The 21,608-nt window shown below is 47.8% G+C and overlaps 3 protein-coding genes across 4 annotated transcripts in view; 2 read left to right on the top strand and 1 right to left on the bottom strand.

Annotated features, from left to right (window-relative positions):
- The window catches only part of gga1 (golgi-associated, gamma adaptin ear containing, ARF binding protein 1), an 86,561-nt gene extending 78,620 nt beyond the window's left edge, over positions 1–7,941 (bottom strand). Inside the window, exons 1-2 of one of the 2 annotated variants that reach the window (XM_059954204.1) lie at positions 7,870–7,941; positions 2,860–2,905 (exon numbers count right to left, since the gene is read on the bottom strand). In XM_059954204.1, coding sequence (XP_059810187.1) covers positions 2,860–2,875 — 16 coding nt within the window. In that variant the 5' untranslated portion in view covers positions 2,876–2,905; positions 7,870–7,941. The remainder of the gene's footprint in view (positions 1–2,859; positions 2,906–7,869) is intronic. The other variant, XM_059954203.1, reaches the window with a different exon arrangement.
- Positions 7,942–9,755: 1,814 nt separating this feature from the next.
- LOC132382832 (large ribosomal subunit protein eL33-like) lies at positions 9,756–10,192 on the top strand. Its single transcript, XM_059953281.1, has one exon. It carries the CDS (start codon positions 9,804–9,806, stop codon positions 10,134–10,136), a length of 333 nt encoding a protein of 110 aa, XP_059809264.1. The 5' UTR covers positions 9,756–9,803; the 3' UTR covers positions 10,137–10,192.
- Positions 10,193–14,444: 4,252 nt separating this feature from the next.
- The window catches only part of lgals2b (lectin, galactoside-binding, soluble, 2b), a 33,732-nt gene continuing 26,568 nt past the window's right edge, over positions 14,445–21,608 (top strand). The window contains exon 1 of the mRNA XM_059954201.1: positions 14,445–14,587. Within this exon, the coding sequence (XP_059810184.1) occupies positions 14,456–14,587 (132 nt within the window). The 5' untranslated portion in view covers positions 14,445–14,455. The remainder of the gene's footprint in view (positions 14,588–21,608) is intronic.

Here is a 21,608-nt window from a genome sequence, read left to right as displayed (position 1 = left end):
ACTTAACTCCCTGTGCAGAATCTTGCCACTCATCCTACACGTCAATGGTACCTACATAGACCACAACCTCTGGCGTTTCACCCTCCTACTTAAGAATGCTGAGGACCTGATCCGAGATGTCCCTGGACCTGGCATCCAGGAGGTAACATACCATCCGAGAATCTCATTCTCGCCCACAGAACCATAAGTCATAGGAGTAGAACTAGGCTATTCAGCCCATCAAATCTGTTCTACCATTCTATCATGGCTGATCCGGATCCCTTTCAACCCATACACCTGCCTTCTTAGCATATCCTTTGATGCCCGGATCAATCGGAAACGATCAACTTCTGCCTTAAATATACGCACATACTTAGCCTCCACCACAGTCTGTAGCAGAGCATTCCACAGATTCACTACTCTGACTAAAAAAATTCCTCCTTACCTCTGTTCTGAAGGGTTACCCCTCAATATTGATGCTGTGCCCTCTAGTTCTAGATATCCCCACCATAGGAAAAATCCTCTCTACATCCACCCTATCTAGTCCTTTCAATATTCGGCAGGTTTCAATGAGACCCCCCCCTCCCCGGCATTCTTCTAAATTCCAGTGAGTACAGGCCCAAAGCTGCCAAACGCTCCTCATATGCTAACCCTTTCATCCCTGGAATCCTCCTTATGAACCTCCTCTGGACTCTCTCCAATGACAACACATCCTTTCTGAGATATGGGGCCCAAAACTTTTACAATACTCCAAGTGCAGCCTGACAAGTGTTTTATAAAGGCTCAACATTATCTCCTTGCTTTTATATTCTATTCCTCTTGAAATAAATGCCAACATTGCATTTGCCTTCTTCACCACAGACTCAACCTGTAAATTAATCTTCTGGGAGTCTTGCACAAGGACTCCTAAGTCCCTCTGCACCTCTGATGTTTGAATCTTCTCCCCATTTATATAACAATTCCTTTTACCAGAATGCATTATTATACATTTTCCAACACTATTCCATCTGTCACTTTTTTGCCCGTTCTTCCAATTTGTCCAAGTCCTGCTGCAATCGCATAGCTTCCTCTGCACTACCCACCCCTCCACCTATCTTTGTATTGTTACGAATGAGGAGCAACTCTGATGGGCAGAAGGGTGCAAAGTCGCCCCCCCCCCCCCCCCATTGAGAATCGAAAAATCGTTATTATTTCAGGTCTGATACCCAGGAAATGAGAGAGATACAAATGAGAGAGCTCATACAAATTTATAAGAGAGGGGCACAGCACAGGTTGGAATGTCTCCTATTGACAAAGACAGAGATTACTGCTATTGTCTCTTGGAGAAGGAATCGTGTATTGAGTACTGTTCTATTCATTGAAACCCCTTAGGGGGCAACCAGAGTGGTCTGGTTGAGGGGTTGCATCATCCCAACCTAACTGACATCTGAGACCCTGAGAGTGGGGATAAAAGTAGGGTCTGGGGAACACCCCTCAGACGCACCAGGAGCGACGCTACGAGACCGGGGGGGGGCTTGTGTGTGTGTCCGCCCTTGACTGGGTGACGAGTCCTCCACGGGTGACAGATCAAGATTGTAAAAGGAAAGTCGGCAACTTAATAGCAAGTTACTCTCTCTCTCTCTCTCTCCCCCCCCCCCCAACAATTGCAACACAGTGAACAACAACTACTGTATGAACTGAACTGAACTTTATATTTCCATCGGACAATTCATTATCCGCTAGACAACGATAGAGCTTATTTCTTATTGATTATTATTATACCCGCACTTTTAGGTTTAGTATTGATGTCGTATATTATCTGTATATTTGCATTGATATTATTTTTGTGTATTTTTACTAATAAATACTGTTAAAAATAGTATCACCAGACTCCAACGGATACTCCTATCTCTGTTGGTAAGACACCGAGTTACGGGGTTCGTAACAGTATCATCCGCAAAGCCACCAATTCCGTTATCTGTGAAAAGCAGCGGTCCTCATACTGAACCCTGAGGAACACCACCAGTCACCGGCAGCCAACCAGAAAAGACCCGTTTTATTCCCACTCGCTGCCTCTTGCCTGTCAGCCATTCCGCTACCTATGCGAATATCTTTCCTGTAATGCCACAGGATTTTATCTTGTTAAACAACTTTATGTGTGGCACCTTATCAAAAGCCTTCTGAAAATCCAAGTAAATGACATCCACTGCCTCTCCTTTGTCCACCCTACTTGTTACTTCCCGGAAGAACTCTACAGATTTGTCAGGCAAGATCTCCCTTTACAGAAACCATGCTGACTTTGACTTTTTTTTCCATTAGTCTCCAAGAACCTCGAAACCTCATCCTTAATAATAGACTCCAACACTTTCCCAACCACTGAGGTTAGGCTAACTGGCCTATAACTTCCTTTAATTTGCCTTCTTTCTTTCTTAAAGAGTGGAGTGCCATTTGTAATCTTCCAATCCTCTGGGATCATGCCAGAATCAAGTGATTCTTGAAAGATCCAATGCATCCATTATCTCTTCAGCAGCCTCAATCAGGCCTCTGGGATGCAATCCATCTGACCTGGGTGAGTTAACCTCCCGTCCTTTTCTCCAACCAACGAATTCCCTACCATCACAAGATGCCTTTTTTCTCCGCTTCCTTTCTAAGTCTACTTTGTCATGATCTTGCACTTCGTTTACCTGTACTGAACTTTAATGTTCTACTGTTACACTAACTTTGCTGTTATTCTGTATTGTTATTATTTTACCTTGTTCTACCTCAACACACTGAGTAGTGATCTCATCTGTAGGTTAGTATGCAAGACAAACTTTTCACTTTTTCTTGGTATACAGGACAATAACAAACCAAGCTGCACTCTTAGAATATTTTTGTACATTAACTGAAGTAAATAAATACCTTCATTCTTTTCCATCTCAAAACAGACACAAGATATACAGCTGACCTGTAAAAGGACATAGGACTACAATCAATGCTTTAAGACTCTAAGATATAGGAGCAGAATTAGGCCATTTGGCCCATCAAATCTGCTCCAGCATTTCATCATGACTGATCCAGTTTTCCTCTTTGCCCCAATCTCCAGACTCCCCCCATCATGTAACGTCTCAACATTACATCCTTGATTTTATATTCTAGTCCTCGTGGCCAACATTGCATTTGCCTTCCTCAGCATAGACTCCGCCTGCACAAGGAATCCCAAGTCCCTTTGCACCTCAGATTTTCGTATTTTCTCCCCATTTAGAAAGTAGTCAACTCTTTTTGCTTCTTCTACCAAAGTTCACAATCATGTACTTCCTGACAACTGTAAGTCAATTACTTACCTTAGAAATAAGAAGCCTGTAGTGATAAAATATTAAATTCTTGTTGGTCATTGACAACACAGAAGTTATACAAATCATTAAAGAAATAACAGTTCTACATTATCAATGGGATACTTGCATGACAAAGCACACAAGTGTTGCTACCCTCAACTAAACAAGCCCAGACATTTCTTGGTCAGCAGCAGGAAACTGGTGTGACATCAGTATGTTTTTCCATTGCGAGCTTTCTGAAGAAAGGTATCTAAATCAAAACACTAACTGGTTCCTCTTTCCTCAGATGCTGCTTAACTGGCTAAGTTCTTCCAGCATTTGTTTTTCCAAATGAAATCTTGCATGTTTTGAGCACGATATCCAAATCTGTGCATCTGAACTCACCAAGTCAGTTACCCATTCAATTAGTGCTTGCCAACAGATGACCATGCCTCCCATTTAAAACTAGCTTTCAAAACCAGATTTTCTAGTTCTAATGCAAACAAAAGGAAATCTGCAGATGCTGGAAATTCAAGCAACACACACAAGATGCTGGTGGAACGCAGCAGGCCAGGCAGCATCTATAGGAAGAAGCACGGTCGGTTTTGGGCGGAGACCCTTCGTCAGGACGAACTGAAAGAAAAGACAGTAAGATATTTGAAAGTAGGAGGAGGGGGAAATCTGAAATGATAGAAGACAGGAGGGGGTGGGGTGAAGCTAAGAGCTGGAAAGGTGATTGTCAAAAGGGATACAGAGCTGGAGAAGGGAAAGGATCATGGGATGGGAGGCCTAGGGAGAAAGAAAGGGGGAGGGAAGCACCAGAGGGAGATGGAGAACAGGCAGAGTGATGGGCAGAGAAAAAAAAAGGAGGGGGAAAATAAATAAATCAGGGATGGGGTAAGAAGGGGAGGAGGGGCATTAACGGAAGTTAGAGGAATCAATGTTCATGCCATCAGGTTGAAGGCTACACAGACAGGTGTTGTTCCTCCAACCTGAGTGTGGCTTCATCCTGACAGTAGAGGAGGCCAAGGATAGATATATCAGAATGGGAATGGGACGTGGAATTAAAATGTGTGGCCACTGGGAGATCCTGCTTTCTCTGGTGGACAGAGCGTAGGTGTTCAGCGAAATGGTCTCCCTGTCTGTATCAGGTCTCACCAATATATAAAAGGCCACACCGGGAGCACCGGACACAGTATACCACACCAGCCGACTCACAGGTGAAGTGTCACCTCACCTGGAAGGACTGTCCTCACCCACCACCCCACCAGCCACAGGTCCAACATATAATTCTCCGTAACTTATACCACCTTTAACGGGATCCCACTACCAAGCACATCTTCCCCTCCCCCCACTTTCTGCTCTCCGCAGGGATCGCTCCCTACGCGACTCCCTTGTCCATTCATCCCCACCGATCTCCCTCCTGGCACTTATCCTTGTAAGCGGAACACGCGCTACACCTGCCCTTACACTTCCTTCCTCACCACCATTCAGGGCCCCAGATAGTCCTTCTATGTGCGTTTGTACATTCATCCCATGACCGTGTGGGTTTCCTCCCACATTCCAAAGATGTACAGGTTAGTGTCAGTAAGCAGTTCCATGTGTTCCCCTTTTACAGCAGGGTTCCTGTTCTGCATTTCTTCAAAATCCTGCCAGTTAATGGTTGCCTTTCTTGGGAATACTTGAACATTTCCAGGTTTTGTTCCATCTCCTTTTTGACTTCAGTTTATGGCCAAGTCCTTTCCTTTCCTTCTGTTTCCAATCGTTGCTCCTTGTGTTTACCTGGCTTCCCCATAAACTCATCTATTCACTCGAGGTGGTTTCCTGAATTCCCTGCTGTATTTATCAAGAATTTGTCTTGGATCTGTTTGCACCATTTTCCAGTTTGCTTTCCAAACATCTTAACTTACAAGCCACTGTAGCTTAGCAATTAGCACAATGCTCTATAGTGCCATCAATTGGGGTTCAATTCCTGCCACCGTCTGTAAGGAGTTTGTACATTCTCCCAGTGGCTACGTGGGTTTCCACTGGGTGCTCTCATTCCCTTCACATTCCAAAGATGTAGAGTTAGTGTTAGTAAGGTGTGGTCTACCCCAGAACATCCTCAGTCTGTGTTCATCTTTGATACAAATGACAGATTTCACTGCAGTTTTATTTGTCAAATAAATACCAAAACACAATCTCGAAGTTCTTTTAATACCTCTAAACCTAATTCAGTTAGATGGTCCAAAGTACCTCAGAGCGCGCCCCCTAGCCCACGACAAACTATAGGCATTTTGTTGTGTGAGATATGGTATGTGATATGACCAGACAAATTGCAGTCGCTGCTTTAGGAAACATGATCCCATGATACAGTTTGCTCCCAGACCATGTTACGAGCAGGAGAAAGACTTGATGCACATAACAAAAAGATGGCTCTCTCACAGTACCTGGAACAGGAAGGAGAGCTATATGACTGGCCCTGAAAACATGATGATTCTCCAGGATAATAATGCCCCGACCACCTCAATTTTATTGCTATGATGACAATTGTGCAACGTGATTGCAGTTTTCTCACACTGTAACAGTGAAAACGAAAGATGTCTGCCACCCATCTCATCCCCCTTCAACTCTCCCCGTATTTACACAACACAACGTTTGGGCCCATATATCTGCATACTACAGGTCTGATGTTTGATATTCTCTGTGTTGTTCACTCGCATTTGATAATACGTGTACTTTGAATCAACTCCTGTGGTACAATAAGTGAAATAGGCATCTTGGAACCAACAGGAATGACAATTGATTAAACCATAAACTCAGACAAAAACATAAAATACTGCTGACCCCAGTTTATGTTCATTTTTCTTTCATAAAATATATCTGGTGTGCACAGGGATTTTTTTGGGGACAAAGAGGGGAGTTAGAGATCAGGTTAAAGTTTAGGAACAGGGACATGGAGAAGACAGAGGTCACAAAGTCCAGAAACGTGGATTGGTGATGAAGTGCACCAACAGTTCAAGCATCCACTCTGCTCAAAGGCCACCAGCATGGACAGTTGACAAAGGACGTGTGTGATGTTGGGCAAGTTGGGGGGGGGGGGGGCTCCTAGAATTGGATTCCTGTGTGAAAAACATGCATAAGGAAGCACAAGGAATGATCAGTTGACAAAACCAGAGGCAGGTTCATTGGCTCATTGACTTGGAAGGGCCTGTTACTATCCTGCATCTCCAGAATGAAATTCTAAATACAGAATTAGCATTTCAATATTTGTTACAATCATTTAGAAGTTGGATTGAAGTGAAAAAGTATCTTCATTTATACAGTAATCACATTCTTTTTAGATAGTCTCAAAATGAGGCAGCCGATAAAGAGCTCTAAAGGTGTTTACAACCAGAGAACACAGCATCAGAATACAAGGACATCCCTTTAGAACAGAGATGATGACGAATTTAGTCAGCCTGAGGGTGGAAAATCTGTGGAATTCATTGCAACAGATGGCTGTTGAAGCCAAGTCATGTTTAAAACAGAGGTTGATAGGTTCTGGATTACAATTGGCATCAAAGGTTATAGGGAGAAGGCAAGAGAATGGGGTTGAGAGGGATAATAAATCAGCCATCATTGAGAATAATCAAGTCAGAGCTACAACAGACTACAGTCTGGAGCAACAAACAATCTGTTTGAGGACCTTAGTGGTTTGAACAGCATCTGTGGGAGAAAAGGAACGATCAACGTTTCAGGTCAAGACCCTGAATCAAACCCAACGTTATACACTGATGTCAACTGGTAAACTGAATAATACAACATAATTCCATTTGGCAAGATAATGGGCTGAATGGCCTAAATCTGCTCCTGCATCTGTTTTTAAAGTTGTTTTGAACATTATCTTAGACCTAGCGATAACTGCCCCAGTCTTCTTCAGAATGGAAGAGAGTGAGTTTCCATGTCCACAGACAAGTCCTTCTACCCTTCAAGCAGGCAGTGCTAAAATCCAGGTTGTTGCTTACGTCTCAGGTATGGTTTGGAATTGAAAATCACAGGGGCTGCCAATGCAACGTGGCAACCTGTCTACAAAATTTGCATGTCGCTGCTTTTAGAAGTACCAGATGCATTTTAGCTGGAAGAACAGACTACTGAAGGGATGAAACACATCCAGCAGCTGCCATTAGCCCGAGTACAGCTCAGCAGCTGACGTCCCACCCCAACTTTAACATGATTGGCGGGAACCTCCTCCCTAACACAAGCTTTCCCACTCATTGGTCAAAACCCCCAGCTAGAACACGCGTCACCCCCACCTGATAAGCCAAAGCCACTGTCAATCATCAGCATTAACCCACCCTCCCATAATTTCCGGATTATTCCGCCACTTTCAAACTAAATAAAGGACAGCCTTCAATAGAAAGCTATTTACATTTAGAAGAGACAATAATTCAATTCTTAAAGCCGGCTTAAAATGAATGCAATGCTTCGGCCAGATACCCTTCCAGAATATTCCAGGACAAATTTCAGAAGGTTCTGCATGCTGGATTCAAGACTCAATTTGCACAGAATTCACCCCTTAGCCTGCGCGTATTTTAAACACTAATCGGTGTCTCTTCCCCCGCTTTCATTCTGCAGATTACCCGCGACTCTCACTCACTCAGCTGCGCCTCCAGACTCTCCTCCTCCGGCGGAGCCGCCATTTTGGACCGACCACTCTCGCGAGAGTTCCTCCGCCCAAGACGCCGAGATTCGGCGACACCTGCGTGTACTCTTAAAGTAGTAAACAATTCCCTTCTGCCTTCTTAAAGTGGCAATGCTGTGCGCACACGGTGGTAGATGTGGTCTACATGGACTTTAGCAAGGCATTTGACAAGGTCCCTCACGAGAGACTCATGCAGAAGGTCATGAGGCATGGGATAAGTGGAACCTTGGCTGTTTGAATAAAAAAATTGGCTTGCAGGAAGAAAGCAGAGGGTAGTGTGGAAGGAAAGTATTCTGCCTGGAGGTCGGTGACTAGTGGAGTGCCACAAGGATATGTCCTGGGACCCCTGCTCTTTGTGATTTTTATAAATGACCTGGATGAAGAGGCGGAAGGATGGGTGAATAAGTTTGCAGATGACATGAAGATTGGAGGTGTTGTGGATGGAACTGTAGGTTCTTGAAGGTTACAAGAGGATACAGACAGAATGCAGAGTTGGGCAGAAAAGTGGCAGATGGAGTTCAATCCGGATACGTGTGAGGTGATGCATTTTGGAAGGACAGACCAGAAGGCTGAGTTCAGTTACTTGAGTGTGGATGAACAGAGGGACCTTGGGGTTCAAATCCATACATCCCTCAAGGTCACTGCACGGGTTGATAGGATAGTTAAGAAGGCCTATGGGATGTTAGGCTTCATTAACAGGGGGATTGAGTTCAAGAGTAGAGAGGTCATGTTGCAACTCTACAAATCTCTGGTGAGACCACACTTAATTGTGTTCAGTTCTGGTCATCTCATCATAGGAAGGATGTGGAAGCTATGAAGAGGGTGCAGAGGAGATTTATCACGATGTTGCCTGGGTTAGAAAACAAATCTTATGAGGCAAGGTTGACAGAGCTGGGACTTTACTGTTCGGAGCATAGAAGGATGAGAGGGGACTTGATAGAGGTCTATAAGATTATGAGAGGCATAGATAGGGTGGATAGTCAGTACCTGTTTCCCAGGGCACAAATAGCAAACACTAGAGGGCATATGTACAATTGTTAAGGGAAGGAAGTTTAGGGGAGACATCAGGGGTAAGTTTTTTACACAGAGGATTGTGAGTGCCTGGAATGATTTGCCAGGGATGGTGGTGGAGGCTAAAACATTAGGGACATTTAAGAGCCTCTTGGACAGGGACATGGATGAAAGAAAAATAGAGGGTTTAGTACTTTTTTTAGGAATATATGGGTCGGCACAACATTGAGGGCCACAGAGCCTGTACTGTGCTGTAATGTTCTAGAGTCTAGTAACAACAAATTTCACAACTTATGTCAGTAATAATAAATCAGATTCTGATTCCGATCCTGAAATCTGAACTTACAGAAATCGGGGGTGTAGTTGACCATGAGGCAGACTGTCAAAGCTTGCAATGGGATCTGGACCAGTTGAGACAAAGGGATAAAAAATAGCAGATGGAATTTAGTGCAGAGAAGTGTAAGGTGCTGCAGTTTGGGAGGATGAACCAGAGAAGCTTTTACACACACAGTGAAGGGTAAGCTACTCAGGATTTAGTAAAACAGAGGGATCTAGGAATAAAAATCCGTAATTCCTCGAAAAGAAATGTTTAACATACCTTGAAATATTTAAGGGGAACATGAGAGGGAATTTCTTTACCAAGGGGGAGATGCAAGTGTGGAGTGTGATACCAACAGATGTAGTGGATGCAGGTTCAATTGCAATATTTAAGAGAAGTTTGGATAAGTACGTAAATAGGAGGGGTATGCAGGGCTGTGGTCTGGGAGCAGGTCGATGGGACTATGCATAATAATAGTTTTGCATGGACTAGATGGGTCAAAGGGCCTGGGCTTTGGGGCAGGCTGTGAGTGGGTCCGGCTGCCTGGCGCACACTCACAATGCCTGGAAGATTGTGGTGCAAAGCTGTTTTTCCTGGCTATAAACGGGGCCTTCGAAACCAAAGGGAGCATACAGCTCTGCTGAAGATCGAGGGTGTTTACTCCCGTGATGAAACTGAATTTTACCTGGGCAAAAGATGTGCCTATGTATACAAGGCAAAGAACAATACTGTCACTCCTGGCGGTAAACCAAATAAAACTCGCGTTATTTGGGGTAAAGTGACTCGTTCTCATGGTAACAGTGGCATGGTCCGTGCTAAATTCAAAAGTAACCTGCCTGCAAAAGCTATTGGGCACAGGATTCGGGTGATGCTGTATCCATCAAGAATTTAAAACAGCTGTACATAAATTGAAAATAAATAGCCAAGTGGTTTAAATTGAAAAAAAAAGGGCCTGTTTCTGGCTCTATGACTAAATATTTATGTTAATGAATCTAACAAGTAAATACAATAAATCAGCATATTTAAAAATCTTAGATATTCAATTTATTCATCTGTAACAAATAGTATAAACTTTATCAGGGCCTCGCCACCCTCCCATCCAGGACGTGAACCAGAAGCCCTGCGTTTGCAGAGCCCTCAGTGTTGTCAAGAAACCCTCCCGTCCATCCCACAGGCTCTCTGACCTCCAACCGTCAGGCAGAAGGTGTTGCAAAATAAGTCTGTTAGTCTGGGTAACAGCTTCTTCCCCCAGGCTCTGAGACTCCTGAACACCCTATTACCACCCAGTATGGATTATTTATGATAGCTTCAGTAGCATTATACTGTTTTATATTTAACTACTTGTCATATTCACTCTATGTCATCTAGTATATCTGCAGAGTATTTTTATTATCTGTTGATATTATTTCATGTGCTGTGTTTTGCACCTTGGTCCCTGAGGAATATTGTCTTGTATATCTGTGTACATGTGTACGGTTGAATGACACTAAACTTCAACTTTAGCAATTCAAGTAAAGTAATTTCAGTAAGGCACCTCAACGTTCAGTCTGAAAGTGGCTGTTTAAGTGGGTGTTGTGCTCGATAAATTTCAAGCTAATCTTTCTGGGCAGGTAACACGGTAACTTCTCAGAGTGTAGTCACAGACAGTTACTGACGTAATCAGAATCATCGATCAGAAGTTCTTGTGCAAGCACCTGCTGTTGTCACCCACACTGAAGGGACTTTGCACTTTTCACAACTGTCAACTGGGACAGTCTATGCAAAGTTTTAGTTAATCTTTCATTTCTGTTAAGTTATAACTGAACTTTGAGATAGTGACAGGAACACAGACTGTCCAATTATCAGTGCTTTTGAAGTCAAATAAAATGCCTTTGCAGGGGGAGAGTCATGCTTCTGATTTTGGCTAGGATCAGTTTAGATAAAAGTGTGCCAAAGTAAAGAGAACTATCCTCACCATCTCCCCAGCACAATTCAGTCCTGACTACAAAAAAGCAGCTTCTTATCAGTCACAAAGGGCTTGTGTAATATCCAGCAGAGAATCATGAAACACACTTTCTTGATTAGTTACTGCCGTTGAATGGTCATTGTTGTAGAGAGCAAGCTCCCACAACCACAACGCCTACCCTAGTTTCATGATGCTTGTTGAGGGATCAACATTGGCCAAAACCATAACATATAACCATATAACAATCACAGCACGGAAACAGGCCATCTCGGCCCTCCTAGTCCGTGCCGAACTCTTAATCTCACCTAGTCCTACCTACCCGCACTCAGCCCAAAACCCTCCACTCCTTTCCTGTCCATATACCTATCCAATTTTACCTTAAATGACACAACTGAACTAGCCTCTACTACTTCTACAGGAAGCTCATTCCACACAGCTATCACACTCTGAGTAAAGAAATACCCCCTCGTGTTTCCCTTAAACTTCTGCTCCCTAACTCCCCTCTGCCCCCAGTGCTAGAATCTGGAGCAACAAACAATCTGCTTGTGGTAAACTATGTACACCTGTCTGGACGTGCCCCTCTGCTGACTGCTCCTGTGGCTCCTCACACAGACCCCTGTATAAAGGCGATTGGGGCACTGCTCCTCCCTCAGTCTCCGAGATGTCGTGCTCCCTTTTTGCTGCTAATAAAAGCCCATTGTTCACTTCCAGTCTCCGAGAGTTATTGATGGTGCATCACTGGTGAAGGAACTTACTGAGTTGGTTGGCATTTGTTGGGGGGAGGGGATAAATCGTTGATGTTGTTTAGATAGATTAGCTTTGCACTCTAAATGCTGGAGGAACTCAGCAGGTCAGGTAGCATGTATAGTAAGGAATAAAGTTGATGTTTGGGGCCGACACCCTTCATTAGTACTGGAAAGGGCTTCTCCTTTCCCCCTCCACAGATGCTGCTTGACCTGCCGAGTTCCTTCAGCATTCTGTGTGCGTTGCTCTGGATTTCCAGCATCTGCAGAATCTCCTACATAACCATATAACAATTACAGCACGGAAACAGGCCACCTCTCCCCTTCTAGTCCATGCCAAACACTTACTCTCACCTAGTCCCACCGACTTGCACTCAGCCCATAACCCTCCATTCCTTTCCTGTCCATATACCTATCCAATTTTTTTTAAATGACCTGCCTCTACCACTTCTACTGGAAGCTCGTTCCACACAGCTACCACTCTGAGTAAAGAAGTTCCCCCTCATGTTACCCCTTAACTCTCAACTCATGTCCTCTTGTTTGAATCTCCTCTACTCTCAATGGAAAACGTCAACTCTATCTATCCCTCTCATAATTTTAAATACCTCTATCAAGTCCCCACTCAACCTTCTACACTCCAAAGAATAAAGACCTAACTTGTTCAACCTTTCTCTGTAACTTAGGTGCTGAAACCCAGGTAACATTCTAGTAAATCTCCTCTGTACTCTCTCTATTTTGTTGACATCTTACCTATAATTTGGTGACCAGAACAGTACACAATACTCCAAATTTGGCCTTACCAATGCCTTGTACAATCTTAACATTACATCCCAACTCCTATACTCAATGCTCTGATTTATAAAGGCCAGCATACCGAAAGCTTTCTTCACCACCCTATCCACATGAGATTCCACCTTCAGGGAATTATGCACCATTATTCCTAGATCACTCTGTTCTACTGCATTCCTCAATGCCCTACCATTTACCATGTATGTCCTATTTTGATTAGTCCTACCAAAATGTAGAACTTCACACTTATCAGCATTAAACTCCATCTGCCATCGTTCAGCCCACTCTTCTAACTGGCCTAAATCTCCCTGCAAGCTTTGAAAACCTACTTCATTATCCACAACGCCACCTATCTTAGTATCATCTGCATACTTACTAATCCAATTTACCAACCCATCATCCAGATCATTAATGTATATGACAAACGACATTGGACCCAATACAAATACAAGGAAATCTGCAGATGCTGGAAATTCAAACAACACAAAGGGCTGACAAAGGGTCTTGGCCCAAAATGTCTACAGTGCTTCTCCTTATAGATGCTGCCTGGCCTGTTGTGTTCCACCAGCATTTTGTATGTGTGGCTTGAATTTCTTCTTTTAGCTTTTCTAATTTCTTACTTAAGATTCTTTTTATATTCTTTATATTCCTTTTTACATTCTTTATATTCCATGTTTAAGATGGATTAGTTGTACATCGAACCATACAGTGAAAGGCATTGTTTTGTGTCAGTGATGTGCTGGAGGCAGCCCACAAGTGTTGCTATGCTTTCAGAGCCATCTCAGTATGCCCACAGCTCACTAACCTGAGTGTTTTTGGACTGTGGGAGGAAACCAGAGCACCCGGAGGAAAACCACGCAGTCACAGGGTGAACTAACAAATTCCTTACGGACAGTGGCAGGAACTGAAACTGCAGTTGGTGTGCTGGTCCTGGTAGGTTAAGTGCTGCACTACCAGGTCGTCCATAGCCTAGCCTGCTTAACCTCACAGGCTAGCCCTGACAACACTCTCATTCTTTCCAGACATGATACCTTTCATATAACAGTGTGACCAAAACCACAAACAATGCTTCATCATCTGGTACATCTGCAACTTAACGTCCCAATTCTACACTCGGTTACAGCCGGCATGGCAACCCCACCTTCACCAACCTGTCTACTGCAGCCAGTGATAGAACAGGTAGTTACATGGAGGGCAATCGAACTGTTTACATCACTGTCGGGCACAGGCGCAGCAATGCACAGCATCAGAGGCTGGTAATCTCAGCCACCAGCCTCCGAGGAAAACTCCAAAAGGCGATGCCTTCAGACAGGGGGCATCCATCACCCAGGGCACACTCCTTCTCATTACTACCATCAGTACAAGAGCCTGACTTCTCAGCGTTTTAGGAATAGCTTCTTCCCCTCCACCATCTGAACAGACAATGAACCCATGACCACTTCCTCACTACCTCACTCTTTTTGCGTTATTTAAATAAATAAACACACACACACACACACATACAAATAATATGTTATATATACATGACATCTATATTTCTGTAATTTATTATACTGTATATTTTAATGCCTCGTGTTGTACTGCTGCTATTAAACATATTTTACCATACACTGCATGTCAGTGATAATAACTGATTCTGAGCAATTGTCCAGATACCGTGGTGGAGTTATGGGACAACGTGGGGTTATCAGACAAAAGAATCAAAATCAGTAAAGCTCCCTGCAGGGCAAACAAATGACTGAGGCTACAGTCAGATCGAAAGCAGATCAATCATTAACGGCAGGAAGGACCTTCTTCTGCTGCTTATCAGCTTCCTTCCCTTCACAGTTCACCTCGCCAAGCTCCCGGAGAGACTCAGCAATGGCGGTGAGTAGGGGAAGTGGGATTGTCTCGGTTACGGTCAGACAGTCCCTCGGGATCGAGGTCGACAGCTGTGGGGAGTGAAAGATGCTTGTGTGTGAACTGTGTTAATGAGGGGTGGCAGTTGCAGAGTGCACAGACTAGGCCAGAGGCAAAATAACGGGAGACGAAGCTTTGCTGTGTACACACGCACACACTTATTTATTGAGATAAAGTGCACCACCCGGCAACCCCCGATTTTTCCGTAGCCTGATCTCGGGACAATTTACGATGACCAATTAAGCTCCAATGTCCTAAGCTGTAATAGAGTCTCACTAATAACTATACTACTGTGGTGCCCACACACACACACACTGACACACACACACCCACACACACCCACACACAACACACACACACACACACACACACAACACGTACACACACAGACCCACACACTGACACACACACACACACACACCCACAAACAACACACACACACACTGACACAGACAGACAGACAGACACACACACACCCACCCACACAAAACACATACACACACACTGACACAGACACACACACACACCCCCACCCACACACAACACTTACACACACTAACACAGACAGACACACACACAACACATACACACACTGACACAGACAGACACACACACAGTGACACACACTAACACAGACAGACACACACACGACACATACACACACACACCCACACACTGACACAGACAGACACACACACAGAGACACACAGACACCGCTCACCACACTTCACTTCCTGCTACCTCCCTCAGTCCCTCCATTTCCTTGGCCTCCCTCACTCACCGTCAGAAGCCCTCTTCCTTCTTAGCACCTTACCCCTCCTTTTCCAACCAGACGGCTCACACCCTGCAGCCAATGGCCATTTACTGTCTCTCAGAGTTGAGGCCCTCCCCACTTCTCCATAGTCCCAGCAACTGCAGCTATATAGATTGTTCCTAAAAGTAGTGGTGGAAATTGCTACTACCTCCCTATAAGTTATTCATGCCACTGGTCCACCATTGTAACTCTACTTGAGTGTCAGAGGATGTGCTGAAGGAGAGGAGCCAGGACTGCATGTTGTCCCAAACTAGAGTTAATATCAAACATCGGCTTTCTTCACCATGTATGACGACTCGTATTAGGAATTTATTGTGGTGTGCTGATCAGGGTGTGACATGCTGAAGGGTCTCGGCCCAAAATTCTTTTCCATAGATGCTGCGTGGGAGGGGTAGCACCTCTAGATGGGGGCTTGTCGCACTTCTTGGAGTGGCTCATCCTCTATTGGTCCCCACCAATGCCCAGCTCCTCGTAGCTGTTTGCATGCAACAGCGGCCACACCCCGGGCAACGGCTTCGACAGGCCAGTTAAACCAGGTGGGGGTAGCCAACAGGTCTGAAACCCTGGGTGAGAGCAATTTGCTCATCCCAGCATGCGGAGACTGCTTCGGTGGATCAGGCGGAGGAAACTCCGGGGGTTCAACGGCTGAGAAGGCGCTGCAGCAGCGCATTGTGGAGTGCGTAGGGCGCAGCAGAGCGCTTCAGAAGACGTGGCCATTTGATGCAGCCAAGGAAGTTGCCAGATGTAATGATTCTTCGTGCCACTGGATCCTGACTCCTGAGGCTGAGAGAGTGGGATCGTCTCTGTGCAAGGCTTTTCCACTTTAATATCTTTCATGCCCTGGTTACTCAGTGCAACAAGGTCAAGTGGTGGCACAGTGAGATCAGCGCCAGGCTCGAGAACGGTGGTTCCCGAGTTCGATCCAGTGACAGGCCGCCCCCAAGAGCACTCTCCATCTGTGCCGGGTTGACGTTGAGCTCGCAACTCGGCCTCGTATAAAACGCACTCACCCTTCGTCCGACCCTGAGAGACAACCATATAGATGCTGCCTGGCCTGCTGAGTTCCTGTAGCATTTTGTGTGTGTAGTTCGGATTTTCTGCTTCTGCAGATCTTCTCTTGTCAAGGCGTGACGTGTAATGAGGACATCATGATGGCGTAGCGGTTAGGCGCAACAGTATCACAGCCTGGGGCATCAGAGCTTGGAGCACACCTCCAGTGGCCTTGTAAGGAATTTGTCCGTCCTCCCCGTGAACGCCTGGGTTTCCTCTGAGTGTCTGGTTTCCTCGCACAGTCCGAAGACTGGTCATTGTAAATGGCCCTGTGGTTCGCTGAGGGTTACATAGCTGAGCTGCAGCAGCTTTGGTCCATGACATATCTCTAAATAAATAAACAAAAACATTCAACAATTATAAAGAATTATTTAAAACCGAAGTTAAAGGTTAAAGTAAGGGGTTACAAAGGAGAACTATGACATCTTCTGTGCCTTGTCATGTCCTGCGCTTTGCAGTACCGCGTTCCCTGTGCCTTGTCATGTCCTGCGCGTTGCAGTACCGCGTTACCTGTGCCTTGTCATGTCCTGCGCGTTGCAGTACCGCGTTCCCTGTGCCTTGTCATGTCCTGCGCGTTGCAGTACCGCGTTCCCTGTGCCTTGTCATGTCCTGCGCGTTGCAGTACCGCGTTCCCTGTGCCTTGTCAAGTCCTGCGCGTTGCAGTACCGCATTCCCTGTGCCTTGTCATGTCCTGCGCGTTGCAGTACCGCGTTCCCTGTGCCTTGTCATGTCCTGCGTGTTGCAGTACCGCGTTCCCTGTGCCTTGTCATGCCCTGCGCGTTGCAGTACCGCGTTCCCTGTGCCTTGTCATGTCCTGCGCATTGCAGTACCGCGTTCCCTGTGCCTTGTCATGTCCTGTGCGATGCAGTACCACGTTCCCTGTGCCTTGTCATGTCCTGCGCATTGCAGTACCGCGTTCCTGTGCCTTGTCATGTCCTGCGCATTGCAGTACCGCGTTCCCTGTGCCTTGTCATGTCCTGTGCGATGCAGTACCACGTTCCCTGTGCCTTGTCATGTCCTGCGCATTGCAGTACTGTGTTCCCTGTGCCTTGTCATGTCCTGCGCGTTGCAGTACCGCGTTCCCTGTGCCTTGTCATGTCCTGCGCGTTGCAGTACCGCGTTCCCTGTGCCTTGTCATGTCCTGCACGTTGCAGTACCGCGTTCCCTGTGCCTTGTCATGTCCTGCGCGTTGCAGTACCGCGTTCCCTGTGCCTTGTCATGTCCTGCGCGTTGCAGTACCGCGTTCCCTGTGCCTTGTCATGTCCTGCGCATTGCAGTACCGTGTTCCCTGTGCCTTGTCATGTCCTGCGCATTGCAGTACTGTGTTCCCTGTGCCTTGTCATGTCCTGCGCATTGCAGTACCGCGTTCCCTGTGCCTTGTCATGTCCTGCGCATTGCAGTACTGCGTTCCCTGTGCCTTGTCATGTCCTGCGCATTGCAGTACTGTGTTCCCTGTGCCTTGTCATGCCCTGCGCGTTGCAGTACCGCGTTCCCTGTGCCTTGTCATGTCCTGCGCATTGCAGTATCGCGTTCCCTGTGCCTTGTCATGTCCTGCGCATTGCAGTATCGCGTTCCCTGTGCCTTGTCATGTCCTGCGCGTTGCAGTACCGCGTTACCTGTGCCTTGTCATGTCCTGCGCGTTGCAGTACCGCGTTCCCTGTGCCTTGTCATGTCCTGCGCGTTGCAGTACCGCGTTACCTGTGCCTTGTCATGTCCTGCGCGTTGCAGTACCGCGTTCCCTGTGCCTTGTCATGTCCTGCGCGTTGCAGTACCGCGTTCCCTGTGCCTTGTCAAGTCCTGCGCGTTGCAGTACCGCGTTCCCTGTGCCTTGTCATGTCCTGCGCGTTGCAGTACCGCGTTCCCTGTGCCTTGTCATGTCCTGCGTGTTGCAGTACCGCGTTCCCTGTGCCTTGTCATGCCCTGCGCATTGCAGTACCGCGTTCCCTGTGCCTTGTCATGTCCTGCGCATTGCAGTACCGCGTTCCCTGTGCCTTGTCATGTCCTGTGCGATGCAGTACCACGTTCCCTGTGCCTTGTCATGTCCTGCGCATTGCAGTACCGCGTTCCCTGTGCCTTGTCATGTCCTGCGCATTGCAGTACCGCGTTCCCTGTGCCTTGTCATGTCCTGTGCGATGCAGTACCGCGTTCCCTGTGCCTTGTCATGTCCTGCGCGTTGCAGTACTGTGTTCCCTGTGCCTTGTCATGTCCTGCGCGTTGCAGTACCGCGTTCCCTGTGCCTTGTCATGTCCTGCGCGTTGCAGTACCGCGTTCCCTGTGCCTTGTCATGTCCTGCACGTTGCAGTACCGCGTTCCCTGTGCCTTGTCATGTCCTGCGCGTTGCAGTACCGCGTTCCCTGTGCCTTGTCATGTCCTGCGCATTGCAGTACCGCGTTCCCTGTGCCTTGTCATGTCCTGCGCATTGCAGTACCGCGTTCCCTGTGCCTTGTCATGTCCTGCGCATTGCAGTACTGTGTTCCCTGTGCCTTGTCATGTCCTGCGCATTGCAGTACCGCGTTCCCTGTGCCTTGTCATGTCCTGCGCATTGCAGTACTGCGTTCCCTGTGCCTTGTCATGTCCTGCGCATTGCAGTACTGTGTTCCCTGTGCCTTGTCATGCCCTGCGCGTTGCAGTACCGCGTTCCCTGTGCCTTGTCATGTCCTGCGCATTGCAGTATCGCGTTCCCTGTGCCTTGTCATGTCCTGCGCATTGCAGTATCGCGTTCCCTGTGCCTTGTCATGTCCTGCGCGTTGCAGTACCGCGTTACCTGTGCCTTGTCATGTCCTGCGCGTTGCAGTACCGCGTTCCCTGTGCCTTGTCATGTCCTGCGCGTTGCAGTACCGCGTTCCCTGTGCCTTGTCATGTCCTGCGCGTTGCAGTACCGCGTTCCCTGTGCCTTGTCAAGTCCTGCGCGTTGCAGTACCGCGTTCCCTGTGCCTTGTCATGTCCTGCGCGTTGCAGTACCGCGTTCCCTGTGCCTTGTCATGTCCTGCGTGTTGCAGTACCGCGTTCCCTGTGCCTTGTCATGCCCTGCGCGTTGCAGTACCGCGTTCCCTGTGCCTTGTCATGTCCTGCGCATTGCAGTACCGCGTTCCCTGTGCCTTGTCATGTCCTGCGCATTGCAGTACCGCGTTCCCTGTGCCTTGTCATGTCCTGTGCGATGCAGTACCACGTTCCCTGTGCCTTGTCATGTCCTGCGCATTGCAGTACCGCGTTCCCTGTGCCTTGTCATGTCCTGCGCATTGCAGTACCGCGTTCCCTGTGCCTTGTCATGTCCTGTGCGATGCAGTACCACGTTCCCTGTGCCTTGTCATGTCCTGCGCATTGCAGTACTGTGTTCCCTGTGCCTTGTCATGCCCTGCGCGTTGCAGTACCGCGTTCCCTGTGCCTTGTCATGTCCTGCGCGTTGCAGTACCGCGTTCCCTGTGCCTTGTCATGTCCTGCACGTTGCAGTACCGCGTTCCCTGTGCCTTGTCATGTCCTGCGCGTTGCAGTACCGTGTTCCCTGTGCCTTGTCATGTCCTGCGCGTTGCAGTACCGCGTTCCCTGTGCCTTGTCATGTCCTGCGCGTTGCAGTACCGCGTTCCCTGTGCCTTGTCATGTCCTGCGCGTTGCAGTACCGCGTTCCCTGTGCCTTGTCATGTCCTGCGCGTTGCAGTACCGCGTTCCCTGTGCCTTGTCATGTCCTGCGCGTTGCAGTACCGCGTTCCCTGTGCCTTGTCATGTCCTGCGCATTGCAGTACCGCGTTCCCTGTGCCTTGTCATGTCCTGCGCATTGCAGTACCGCGTTCCCTGTGCCTTGTCATGTCCTGTGCGATGCAGTACCACGTTCCCTGTGCCTTGTCATGTCCTGCGCATTGCAGTACTGTGTTCCCTGTGCCTTGTCATGTCCTGCGCGTTGCAGTACCGCGTTCCCTGTGCCTTGTCATGTCCTGCGCGTTGCAGTACCGCGTTCCCTGTGCCTTGTCATGTCCTGCACGTTGCAGTACCGCGTTCCCTGTGCCTTGTCATGTCCTGCGCGTTGCAGTACCGCGTTCCCTGTGCCTTGTCATGTCCTGCGCGTTGCAGTACCGCGTTCCCTGTGCCTTGTCATGTCCTGCGCGTTGCAGTACCGCGTTCCCTGTGCCTTGTCATGTCCTGCACGTTGCAGTACCGCGTTCCCTGTGCCTTGTCATGTCCTGCGCGTTGCAGTACCGCGTTCCCTGTGCCTTGTCATGTCCTGCGCATTGCAGTACCGCGTTCCCTGTGCCTTGTCATGTCCTGCGCATTGCAGTACCGCGTTCCCTGTGCCTTGTCATGTCCTGCGCATTGCAGTACTGTGTTCCCTGTGCCTTGTCATGTCCTGCGCATTGCAGTACCGCGTTCCCTGTGCCTTGTCATGTCCTGCGCATTGCAGTACTGCGTTCCCTGTGCCTTGTCATGTCCTGCGCATTGCAGTACTGTGTTCCCTGTGCCTTGTCATGCCCTGCGCGTTGCAGTACCGCGTTCCCTGTGCCTTGTCATGTCCTGCGCATTGCAGTATCGCGTTCCCTGTGCCTTGTCATGTCCTGCGCATTGCAGTATCGCGTTCCCTGTGCCTTGTCATGTCCTGCGCGTTGCAGTACCGCGTTACCTGTGCCTTGTCATGTCCTGCGCGTTGCAGTACCGCGTTCCCTGTGCCTTGTCATGTCCTGCGCGTTGCAGTACCGCGTTCCCTGTGCCTTGTCATGTCCTGCGCGTTGCAGTACCGCGTTCCCTGTGCCTTGTCAAGTCCTGCGCGTTGCAGTACCGCGTTCCCTGTGCCTTGTCATGTCCTGCGCGTTGCAGTACCGCGTTCCCTGTGCCTTGTCATGTCCTGCGTGTTGCAGTACCGCGTTCCCTGTGCCTTGTCATGCCCTGCGCGTTGCAGTACCGCGTTCCCTGTGCCTTGTCATGTCCTGCGCATTGCAGTACCGCGTTCCCTGTGCCTTGTCATGTCCTGCGCATTGCAGTACCGCGTTCCCTGTGCCTTGTCATGTCCTGTGCGATGCAGTACCACGTTCCCTGTGCCTTGTCATGTCCTGCGCATTGCAGTACCGCGTTCCCTGTGCCTTGTCATGTCCTGCGCATTGCAGTACCGCGTTCCCTGTGCCTTGTCATGTCCTGTGC

Source organism: Hypanus sabinus, chromosome 29 (assembly GCF_030144855.1).
Source record: "Hypanus sabinus isolate sHypSab1 chromosome 29, sHypSab1.hap1, whole genome shotgun sequence".
Lineage (NCBI taxonomy): Eukaryota > Metazoa > Chordata > Chondrichthyes > Myliobatiformes > Dasyatidae > Hypanus > Hypanus sabinus.
The sequence above is the reverse complement of the archived record's forward strand: the minus strand, read 5'-3'. Positions and strand labels throughout refer to the sequence as shown.